Raw genomic sequence first — 12,368 nt, forward strand, 5'->3', positions numbered from 1 at the left:
GCCTGGCCCCCCGCCTGTTGCTGGGCACAAGTCTGCTTGGTGAGGTAGGAACAGCTATGTGCAGTGTGCCAATTTCTGCTCCCCAATTTTCCCTTTAAAGATACAAGTTTCATTTAAGTTAATAAAATCATACTATTAGCTGAACTATAAATTCAAGACAGCAAAATGTTACATATTAGATTGCCAACCAGTAAGATCTAATGGTGCAGAATTCTCATTTTGCTGTGAGCAACGCCATGCAATCAGCTCTGGCATCTAGGAGAGTGCCGTCCACACGCGCTGGGCCAGGTCCGCCCACGAGGGCATCTGCACAGACACCCCCAGTCAGGGGGTGTTCCCACGGTCTCACTGAAGGGAAAATTCTGACATTGGGCCTTTTCTGCTGTGTCCACCTTGACCTTCTGTGTGCCTGGAGCAGCCTGGACACTACCAGGTGTCCTTAGATAGGAGGTACCTGCCTAGCACCCAAAACCACTGACCAGAGACAATGTGCTCAAAAGGCTGGAAGACTGAGTTTAAAGAGCTAAGGCAAAACTCGAAACAAGAATAAGCCCAAAGCCCTGAATCTGTACAATATTCGGGATGGTCAGACCATGTCTGACATGCTGGATTTCCTCTGCTGCATTTCGGGAGCCCGCTGTTCTAGGAACACCCAGCACCTTACCTTTATAAATGTGAAGCCCCACTCTCAATGTGTAATTGATGCCTCTCCCCTATTTCTGGGAAATAAAGGAAATGAGCAAACTTTTACTTTTATCTATTTTAATTAACTGTTTCAGTAAGATCTCTGTTCTCCTTTTTCCATTAGATAAATTAGACAACTAGTAACAACTTGAATGTTTATGTTTGTCAAATACTGTGAGAAACTGCTGTCTAGAAATGTTTTGCCGGAAAACAGTGAAGGCCCAAAGCTGCCTCAGATGGGGTCACAGAGTCAGGAGAGCACGCTGTGACCCCTGACCTCTGCCGGGGAGCGAATGCAAGGTCAGAACGCTCCCCTGCGTAGGGGTGACTGCCTGACTCTATGGCCTGCTGGGCCTGTGTTTCTGGGGGTGACCTCCACGCCGCGGGAACGAGCCCTGGGAACGGGGGGCCAGCTACACGTGGTCGGCACCATCCTTGTGCTTTATGGAGGGGCGCCAGTCTCGTGGTGTCCCCTTGACCTGCAGGGGCTGGAAACGAAGGTCAGCCATGTGGGGGTCACCCGCACCTACACGAATGACCCCCAGTGAAAACCCTGGACGCCAAGGCTCAGGTGGGCTTCCTGGTGGGCAGCGCTCCGTGCATGGTGTCACGCATCGTTGCTTTGATGAGTGAGCGCTGTCCGCAGGACCCCCGGGGAGGGACTCCGGCCTGGGCACCCCTTACACTGCTCCCACTCGTCCTCTTGTGGTCACCGCCAGGAAGTGAGTCTGACGGCTGCGCAGTCCTGCTGGGGAACCCAGGCCGGCGGAAGGTCTTGCGGACCCCAAACTGCAGCGCGTGTCTGACCACATGCAGAATACGTGTGTACCGAGCACCAGCGACGCGCCCCCCCCACCCCCCCGCCAGCTGAGCCTCCCCAGGACCACCCGACCGGGTCAGGAGAGGGAACTCCCAGGTTGGGCAGAGAACTGAAAAGCCGCATGGAGATGCCAGGATTTTTCACTGCTTTTTAAAATTAAGGAAAGCCATCCAGAAAGGCAACATCTCTGGTCCTAGAAAGGATCTGCGTGTCTGAATCGGGGTGACCAGGGCCACAAGTGGAGACTGTGCATTAGATGTGGCAGAACTGAAGGCAGGCAGGTCTTCCCACGGCAGTGAGGACGTAGGGGCCTGAGTGTTCACATGTTCTCAGGTCCCCACTCAGCACCAGACGATGGGACAGCCCCGCAGGGGTGGACACGCCCCCCGCAGGCTGCTGAGCGAAGGGTGGTCTCCGTGGCTGACTGTACTGCCTGGGGTGGGGCATCCGTGGCGGCCTCCCAGGGTGCACACGCTCCGCAGGCTGGGTGAGCCCCCGACTCCAGACCCACGCACCAGGAGTGCTCTCAAGTGGCTCTTTTCTACTCCTCCCCACCGGCCACCCCCCAGGATCCATGCTGGGTGGTTGGTTTGCAGGAACAGTAACACGTGGGGGCTGTCTTGCTCCTGAGCTGAGCGGCTGGGTCAGATATGAGTCCAGCATCCCTAGTCCAGCCTGGGGGGCTCCTGTCCTGGCCCCCTCCCACTCTCCCCTTCATCCACCTGTTCCCTCCGCTGTGGCACTCACTACAACACACACACGTCGACGGGTCTGCTTGCGTGTCACCTTCCACACCCAAACCCGCGGTGGTTTGAGGACCTCCATGCCTGAGGCCCCCGAGCTCTACCGGGCTCACTCTCCCCCAGCTCACTGGTCGGGGCCAGCACAAACATTCCTTCAATAAGAGAGAACTAACAACCTCTTATCTGGAATGGAGGGCTGACGGGCGCCTATGACACACGCCTAAGCGTAAACGGGACAGTCCTGAGCACCTGCTCGTGAGCGGCATGCCCCCGGGTGCCCAGTGTCACTGGCCTGGGGTCTAAGCAATGTCTCTCTTCCCCTCAAGTTGCCAGTCTACCTTTCAGCCAATTCTTGCCCACAAAACGCCAGTCACTTGACAGATGCACGAAGCCTCACTATTCCTATGGTTTTATATGGTCAATATCTCTTTTTGGCGGTGCCGTTCGATCTCTTGCCAACGCTTGAATTGTGTGGGGGGAGTTCTCTCATTAGCGGGTTCTGAGAAGTCTTCATGTATCTTGGTTTCCACTCATTGATCAGGTATGTATTTCACAAACATATTCTGCAGATCTGTGGCTTGTCCTTGTCTTAATGGTGTCTCTGAACAATGTGATGTTTACCATCAAGTCCAATTCATCAACTTCTTTTACAAACTGTGCTGTTTGTGTCCCGTGAAATCACTGTCTGACTCAAGCCTATAGACTTTTTTTCGAGAAATTTTATACTTTTAGGTTTTTCATATGTCTGTGACCAATTTGAGTTAATTCTTTTAAAGATTTTATTTGAGAGAGAGTGACAGAGAGAGTGAGCACGAGCGGGAGGAGAGGGAGAAGCAGGCTCCCCTCTGAGCAGGGAGCCTGACTCGGGGCTCGATCCCAGGACCCCAGGATGATGACCTGAGCCGAAGGCAGACGCTCAACTGACTGCGCCAGCCAGGTGCCCCTTGACTTAATTTTTGTACATGGGGAGAGATACTAGTTGAGGCTTTGTGTATGACAGTCCCGTTGTTCTGGGCACCACTTCTTCAAGCATCACCCCCTCTGCACTGCACCTCCTTGGCAGGAAATCAGTCGGCACCTCGGCAACAGGTCTTCCGGTCCGTGAGCACGATGCGCCCTCACACACAGGCCCTCTTCAACTCTCCACTGTCTCGGTGCTGACAGTACACAGATCTATGCATGTTTGGTTAGATCCATCCTTAAGTATTTCATGTGCTTTTGGTGCATTTTAAATGGTACATTAAAAAAATCTCAATTTGTAATTGCTCACTGCTAGTATATAAAAATACAAGTAATTTTTGTATATGGGCGTTATGATGTGCTATCTTGGTAAATTCACTTCTTAAACATTACTATTTTTTTTTTTTAGTAGAGCCTTTGGGATTTTCTATGAAGATACTCATATCCTCCACCAAAAAAGACAGTTTTATTTCTTCTTCTCCAGCTTGTATGCCTTTTATTTCTCTTTTCTTGTGTTAGTGCCCTGGCTAGTTCTGCGTGGAAAGAGAGGACACCTCCTCTGCCTGCTCCAAACATTAGAAGGAACTTACTCATTGTTTCCTATGAAGTATCATGTTAACAGCAGGATTTTTCAAAGATGTCCTTATTAGGCTGCACAAACTCTTCTACTCCTAGTTTACTGAGAGATTTTATCAGAAACAGACGCTGGATTTTTGCCAAGTGTTTTTCCCCATGAAGCTCCTGCAATGATCATAGGGATTTCCCCCTATAGTCTGCAGGAAATTACATCGATCGATTTACAACTGTCAAACCAACCTTCCATTCCTGGGGTAAGCGTCACTTAATCAGGATGTGTTATCTTTTTCACCTCCTGTTGGGCTTTACCTGCCCCCACTCTGTGGGATTTCTGCACCTATGCTCATAGTGATTTGGTTTGTAGCTCTCCCGTGATGCCTTTGTCTGATACTGGTGTCAGTTTAGCACAGACAAGTGTTTCTTCCCTACTGTATTTGGGAAGAGTTTCTATAGAATTGGTATTATTTCCCCTTAAATGTTTGGTTGAATTCACCTGAAGCCACTTGGGGCTGGATGTGGGAAGGTATGCAATTGCAATCACATTCAATTAGATATAAGGCCCGAGACTGCTTTGGGTATTCCAGTAACTGTGAGGGAGCTGGGGGGAGGGAGAGGTGGGGTATCACCGGTACAGGCATAAATAGACAGCCCTGCTCTCCTTTGATGGGTAACGGAGGCCTAACAGGGGTGAGGGGTTTCTAGGACTCAAGACTACAGACTCCCGGCACAGTGCTTTTCACAGGAGGTTCTTCCATGCTGGTAAAACGTAGATTTGCAGAACAGTCTAATATGAACATGTGTACCTACTTAACTAATTAAGCAACGTACACCGCAACCCTCACATTTACTGAAATTAACTGTTTTTAAAACACATCAATCAGGAATAATATAAGGAATTGGTGAAGAATGTTTCATTCTGCAGATTTAGTTTCAGTAGGTTTGGAAGAAATCTAGACATTGGAGGGTTTAAAACTCCTCAGGTGTTTCTGAATGGGAGCCAGGGCTGACAATTACCTGAACAATCAATGAGGACACCTCTTTCAGAATCTGTTAGAAGACTGATGTAGGTAAAGCATTAATAACAGTGCTTTGAAGCACAGCTTTAAAATTAGCTGGTTTTTTTTCCCCATAGGACGTATTTCTACTTAAGTTCATGATTAAATATTTTTATTGTTGTAGCTTTGTGAATGGGCCATCATCTTCAATGCAGCAGGTGGTTGTTGATATATAAGAAACTATGAGTTTGTGTATTTTTATTGGGGTCTCCTGAATGATGATTCTTCGGTTGCCTAGATATACAGTCATGTCATGTCTAAGCGGTAATTTTATTTCCTTGTAATAACGATAATGATTTTTTTCTGACACACTGTCTGGATAGAACATCCGGGACAGTATGAAATGGTACTGCAGTTAGCAGACATCCTTGTTTTATTCTTCACTTGGGACGGTTGTAGAGTTTATCTGGTGTGATGGTGAGTATTGATTTAAGACTGGTATCATGAATCATGCTAGGAAAGGACCTCTCTATTTTGCATTGACTATTACTAGATGTGGAGAGGGGCCTAGTTTGTTTGTTTTGATCCAGGAATGGGTACTGAATTTTAACTTAAATGCCTTTTTTAAGGCACTCACTAATGGAAGTGAGATTATCAAGTGATTTCTGACTCCGACAGAGCCATGCTAATGTATGTCCTGTATCATTCTCATATTCCTAGGAAAAATGCTCCTGGGTCATGGTCTTTCAACATACTGTAGGTTTGTGGGTACTACAGGATTTCTGTCTCTATGGTCATAAGATTCATCTGTAAATCTCTTTCTTACTGTGTGTATATTTATGTTATCTTGATCAGATTTTAGAATTTAGAATTAAGTTGGCTTCATGAAATGATTTCGAAACCTTTGGAATATCCTTCCTTGTTCCAGAAAAGTTTTGTGTTGGGTTAATTTTGCACTTAGTTTGCACTCACTGGTTTGTATTAGTTTTGTTTTGATTTTTGCCAACAATTTCTGAATTTATTGGCTTCTCAATCATGACTTTTTGTTCTCCTTACCTTTTCTTTCTCCTACTTTCCTCTGGTTTTGTTTTATCCTTCTGAATGTTTTAGTTGATGCGACTTCACTTACTGTTCTTCTTATTGGGGAGCATTCTCGTCTGGTCTGCAAGGTGCTCCCGGGTACGTCCTCCAAGGGGAACGCAGGTCCGTCTGCCGTGCCCCCCACCATGCTGCTGGCCGTGCCCTGGGAGCTGGAGCGCGAGCGGGAGTTGTTCAGTGTTTGCACGGACGTCGCTTTGGATCTCTGGCCTCTCCTGACCAGGGCTTCTCTTTGGTTGTCTTCTCTGTACTAACAGGACATACATACAAAGCTGCTGAGGGCTGGGTAGAAACGGTCAGGTCTTTGGCTCAGAATTATCTCAGGAGCAGGGAACACACAGCCACCTGCCTTCTCCATCAGTGAGGCCCTCTAACTCAGGCAGAGGGCAGAGGTGGGGTGCACGTCTTTTCTTGCTCCCGGGGGATGCTCTCTGTGATGGTGGGCCATCTAGCACCCCTCGCCCTGTATCCGTGGCCCACAGAACACAAAATTGTCCTGGTGCTCAGGTATGGGTTCTTTACTTGATTTGATCTGTTTTGGCAGTTTTGTCAGTACTGGAATAAAACGTGGGGAAAGTGGTTTATCAAATCCTCCTTGTGTGCTGCCATGTTCCTCCGGAAGCTGCTGCCTGACGTTCTAACAGCATGTAATGCTGAGAGATCATTCTCTGAAATGTAAAGATAACTCTAAACTTAAAGGCTTAATACATTTCAAAATGACTATTTCCATGACTACTGAGCTTTTAGAAATTTCTAACAATGTAACTACTGACAATAACACAGAGGTAAAATTAGTTAAAATGTGAATATGAAAAATATATGTAAGAGGGAGCCTGGGCTAAATCTCATCCACAGGCCACTTAGTAACACACAATCTTTGTCACAGGCAACTTATGTACACATCACACTTTTCCACGCTAAGTAACCAGTATAGGAAGGTGTTCCCAAGGGTCCTTCCGTAGGAGAGAAAATATGAGGCAAGATCTTAACGTTAGTCTTTCTCTACAATTCCATTATTCAGAAGCTTCTGTGCCATTACTGAAAAGCTTGGGAGAACTTTCTTTGATCATATTAGCAATGACATACACATACCTGCCAGGTATAAGCCAGGGATGCCTGTCTCACCAGGCATTTGATAGATCATAACCTGATCACAGACTTGTCTTCATTCTTGAGTGTGGTATTACCATCATTGTTATAACTTGGCAGATTATGAACATGAAATGCAGTCTGATCACCTGGAAAACTTTCCGATCAGCAGTCACGGTCGGCTGTGCACACACTGTCCGCTGCTCCTGGGAGGGGGCATCCGTCAGCCGGGGGCCCGCCCCCACATGCACTAATGCAACACCACAGTTAGCCCCACGCCACTGAGTGTGCACAATACAGCGAGTATACAACGGGACACACCCCACGCACGACAGCTTGCTTTGGGAAACCCCAAAGCAAGGCCATTAAGGACGGTATAGACTTCCATACTTAAATAATCCACTTGCGGTTTGGCATAAATTTTAGCTGATTCTTGCAAATAAATGTCCAAGTGAGGAGCTGATATCTATACCTGAAAATAACATGTAAACACAGAATGTTCTTGCCACAGTGCGGAGAAGAATATTACCAGTAAACAGCTAGTTTTCAGAAGGAAGCGGTCATTAAAAATCATGGCCAATCAGTCTTTTTGGGCCCAAAGAGGCCAGAGGCCTTTAGGGTTTGTGTCACCGTGTGCCCTGATCCCTGGAGCTAGGGACTGTGAGCACCAAGGCTCTGCCCACGGAGCGCATATCCGCTCTGACGGCTCACAACATTCGGGGTCTCGCACGGGACACACCACAACTGAAGGAGGATGGGTCTTAATTCTGTCTAGGAATTTCCAGGGAACATCTAATGTTTACTAAGCTGCAGTTTGCTATGCTCAGGCTCTAGAGATAAAGCGACAGGCAAGTGAAACTTCCTACTCTCTCAGAGAAAATGAAATATTGATCACTTATCATAAGAAACAGGGACAGGGCATCAGTGGGCTCCACGTGGTGAATACAAGATGAGTTACTGACACTCGACTATTACCACCGCTTGCTACACCTTAAAGTATCACCGATGTTCCCCGATGACACGTCCCAGCAAGTATTTCATGACTGTACCTCACAGAGCCTTTAAGGATTTAACATTAACTCCCCCAGAATTTCATTATTTGTATAAAACATTCCTTTGTGCACATCTGTAGGTAAGGTAAGAGATCCTTTCTGTTTTCAGGAAAATGAAAATGAAGGCCACTTATGTTGTGAAGAATTGCAACTGTGATACCAGGGACTCAGAAACAAGAACATTCTACTTAAATTACATTCTTTCTAAAGACGAAGAGAACACAAGAGCCATAAACACGTAGGGATTGTAAGAGCAGAGTGTTGATGCAGAATGGACAAAACCAGTGACATCTCTGAAATGATAATGTTGCTTATTAACCATCCATGTTGTGATAGGTCAAAGCTGAGGTCAAACAGAAAACATCAACTGAGCCATTTCCCTGAATAAAGCTCCAGGGTGCAATATTCTAAGCACTTTATTCAATAAAAAATGCTTTTAAAACGGTGCTTTGGTGATTGGGAAGCATTGCCATCATCCGTCAACCTAACTGCAGCAAAGTTCAATAAGCTAAATAATGAACCATTTAGATTATTTTCCTTGGGCCTTAGGGATTTGCAAACGTTGCATCAATAGAGCTCTTTAAAAATTATGATGAACTCTATTTTCTTCATTTTCAGATTTAGACTATGTGTTAGGGATTTTTTTTAAGGTTATTTAAAAGGGCTGCTACTTTTAATCATTGTCCAATCTCCAAAGTAGAAAGAATTTTTAAACAAGGAACAAATTCAATTATAAGATTGGCAGTTTCTATTTGATTCCGGTAATCTTGGAATTGATAAGACCCCTCTCTATTGTGCATACCTAAGATTTAAAAAGTGTTATGAATTATATAAAAACCTAAAGATGAAAAATTCCATGTATTTTCAATAAAATTTATATTTACTTTTGGCAGGTAACAAGGTAAACATGGAATATAGTATTTTTACAACTTCTAATAAGATTTTTCTTGAGAAACATCTGTGGTCTCAGTTTCCTATGCTTAAGACTGGGAAATAGTCCTTTTTCAATATATAATCACATGCAATTTTTGAGAATTTCTAGACTGTTATATAATACAGAAAAAAATGTGTTCAATCCTTTCTTTGTATGAAAAGGAACATGGCCCCTTTCCTTTAAAGGGCCGTGACCAGGGGCCCACATCTGTTTCAAAGCATATAATGGAATGCTAAGATGGCAATTTATACATCATCTGAATCTTAGCTCTTCCTCTTAGCAGTTTCTCCTAGATTTCCTATTACCAAATAAACATATGTGCTATATACACGATTCCCAAAGCCGCATGCAGTTTGGCCACAACAGATGTCTCCATATTTAGTGGTCAACACAATCTACAGGGTGTACCAGTGGTGCTAATGAAGTCCCATCCCCTGACCAGCAGACTCCAGACCAAGCACACCGAGGAGGAGAGCGGGAGAGATGGCGGAACTGGGCCTCCCCACGTGCCCCAAGCCCGCCTCCCCGTGATGAGCCGGCTGCGCTGCGCAGTTCCTCAACCACCTGCCACACCGCGGCCAGTCCCCGTGTTCACAGGCCGTGCCGGTGATCCTGAGAAGAGCTGGGTGACGCTGGCACTCCACAGTGATGGGGGTTCGCCATCACAAGGTCATCAGGCAGCAGAACGGGGAAAGACCTTTTACTGCGAGACTTGAGACTCGGCCTGGCTATGGACTCCAGGGCTCTGGCTCCTGCTTGAACATCAAGGCCTGATACTCCCAGGAAACTGGTTTCTAGATAAATACCACGGACAGCTCCCTCCTTTCTACCCTAGGCAGGGCAATCCCAGCACCTCCCTGCAGCCTGGGCCTCAAGGGTCCCGCTGAGACCTGCACACACGCGCCGGGGGGTGGGGGGGTGGGGTGGCGGAGGGCGGTGGCTGAGACCCGGACACCCGTGTGGGGGGTGGTCCGGGTGAGACCAGCTCACCTGCGGGGAGGGGGGGCGGTGGCTGAGACCCGGACACCCGTGTGGGGGGTGGTCCGGGTGAGACCAGCTCACCTGCGGGGAGGGGGGGGCGGTGGCTGAGACCTGCACACCGTGTGGGGGGCGGTCCGGGTGAGACCAGCTCACCTGCGGGGAGGGGGGGGCGGTGGCTGAGACCTGCACACCGTGTGGGGGGCGGTCCGGGTGAGACCCTCACAGGGCACAAAAGAAGACAAGAGTCTGAGGAGGTTGAGAAAGAGCACTACCCCTCCCCTCAAACACCTGTGGCACCACACCACACCCAAAACGTGCCAGGTCGACCCACACAAGCTGCTATGAAGGTGATGGTTCAGGATCAAACAGGCTTTGAGATCCTTCTTTGTCTTCAGCCTCTTTCATTCTTTTCAGTTTAATTTAAAAACTAATTATAGGAATAATAAAGTTACTGTAAAAATGTCTAATAGGAATACAACAGTGTTTAAGAGTGGAAGTTCCCTTTACCCCAGCCCTGACGAGCCCACCGTCAGCTGGTTGTGAACCAACAAGAGCATCCTGGGTGGGGTGCAGGCAGAGGCATGGGGAGAAGTTGGGGTGCATGGGAATGATTTGAGCACAGCTCCCTGAACGCTTCATGTCTGGGAGGCACTCTGAGCCCCACGCAAGCTGTGTGACCCGCAGTGTGCCTGGGACACTGGGGGTGCATCAGCAGGTCTGCTCCAGCTAAATCACCCCTGAGCTGACCCTCCGCAGTGGAGGGGGCCCAGGGCCGCAGGGGTGTGGCAGGCAGCTGCGGGGGCTGGGGGGGGGGAGACAGGGAGGTGTCTCCATGTGAGCGAGCACTGAGGGGAGGCTGGAGCTAGTGAAACCGGTCTCAGCTTTCCACGTTTAAAGAAAAACTGAACTTTCATCTTTTTGGCTGTTTTTCCCCTGAGTAATGACATGTCATAATTTCTAAAGTAGCTTGTTTTGGTTACCGTGGGATAATTTCCTGACTAAATAAATAAGGCAGTGCCTATGTAACTACCTCTTCAAAAATAAATTTGGTTTTCAAATCATACAGCGGTGCATAAAGCTTAGTAAAACACCAAGCGTTTGCTGGTGCACTTCGGGTTTCTTGCTACTGTTCTTCGTCATTATGAAGTCAGAACAAGGTAAAGGGGTCCCAAGTGTCTGTCTCCACCGTGCGGCCTGTGGGGGGCACTGTGGAGGGACCACGCACACCGGCACTCCCCACCTGCTCCGCCGAGGTGCTTCCCGCACACCATAGGGAGCGCCCAGGAAGACTCACGAGACTCAGTGGTTCTCAGCTATGGGGGCCACTTAGTGCGTCCCTAGAATGGAGAAGCACTGGCTCCACACCAGGCCCAGCAATCAGCACTTCTGGAACCATGCACAGGTACAGAAAAAGGCAGATACACAAAAAAGACTGAAGAAAACAAAATTGTCAGTCCCCGTGCCACGCAGACAGGATGAAGGGTGCCGGTGTGTCCCCTGTGGCTCCCAGGAGACGGCAGACATGGACTGAGGGCGCCTCTGGGAACGAAACCCATCAGGATGGTCGCAAGCAGCTTTCGAGGAATAAACAGGCAGGACTGGCTGCTCCCAGCTGCAGGGAAGCAGGACACGAGCCCCTGCAAGCCGGCACCCACAACACACAACTACACAGTCCTCTCTGGCCCAGGTCCCAAGCCGGCTCTAGCTATGACTCACAGAACGCCTTTCCTAACACGGGAAACTCACAGATTTATCTTCTGACCTCTTAATTAATTTTATTCAGCACAACAGGGACGCTCTTGTCAGCGCTCCAGACTCTGCAGTACACGTTACACCCCAGCACCTTGGCGCTCTTGGTTTCATGCTGTGGTTCCCAGCGGCAGCCTAAGGCCCCAGCCCTTCAGCCTCCCCAACACAGATATCTCAGGGGAAAGCGGCGCGCAAGTTCCTTGCTGTGATGTCATTACAGAAGGACCTCGCTCTTCTGAAATACTCGTTTACGAGAATCACTGGGCTCCTCTCTTTAAAACATTAGATCAGGGGCGCCTGGGTGGCTCAGTTGGTTAAGTGACTGCCTTCGGCTCAGGTCATGATCCTGGAGTCCCGGGATCGAGTCCCGCATCGGGCTCCCTGCTCAGCAGGGAGTCTGCTTCTCCCTCTGACCCTCCCTCCTCTCATATGCTCTCTCTCTCTCTCATTCTCTCAAATAAATAAATAAAATCTTTAAAAAAAAAAAAACATTAGATCAGATTTTTCTTTTTTAAACTGTGATGGATGGTACTTTTTGGGAGTTATTACACGATCCAATTTCCTACAGTATTTAAAAAAAAAAAAAAGAAGGTTGTTTGCTTATATTGCTTCCATGGTTGGTTTGATTACAGAATCATCTCAAGAACCTTGACTAAAAGGGAGGGCATAAGAAAACGTTATTTAAAA

General features: G+C 47.8%; 1 protein-coding gene across 1 annotated transcript in view; it reads right to left on the bottom strand.

Annotated features, from left to right (window-relative positions):
• Positions 1-255: 255 nt before the first annotated feature.
• The window catches only part of LOC148161675 (putative phospholipid-transporting ATPase IIB), a 35,323-nt gene continuing 23,210 nt past the window's right edge, over positions 256-12,368 (bottom strand). The window contains exon 4 of the mRNA XM_088020634.1: positions 256-306. Coding sequence (XP_087876760.1) covers positions 256-306 — 51 coding nt within the window. The remainder of the gene's footprint in view (positions 307-12,368) is intronic.

The sequence above is a fragment of the Eumetopias jubatus genome, unplaced genomic scaffold (assembly GCF_037043125.1).
Source record: "Eumetopias jubatus isolate StellerSeaLion01/CBP00866 unplaced genomic scaffold, mEumJub1_p1.0 scaffold_94, whole genome shotgun sequence".
NCBI lineage: Eukaryota > Metazoa > Chordata > Mammalia > Carnivora > Otariidae > Eumetopias > Eumetopias jubatus.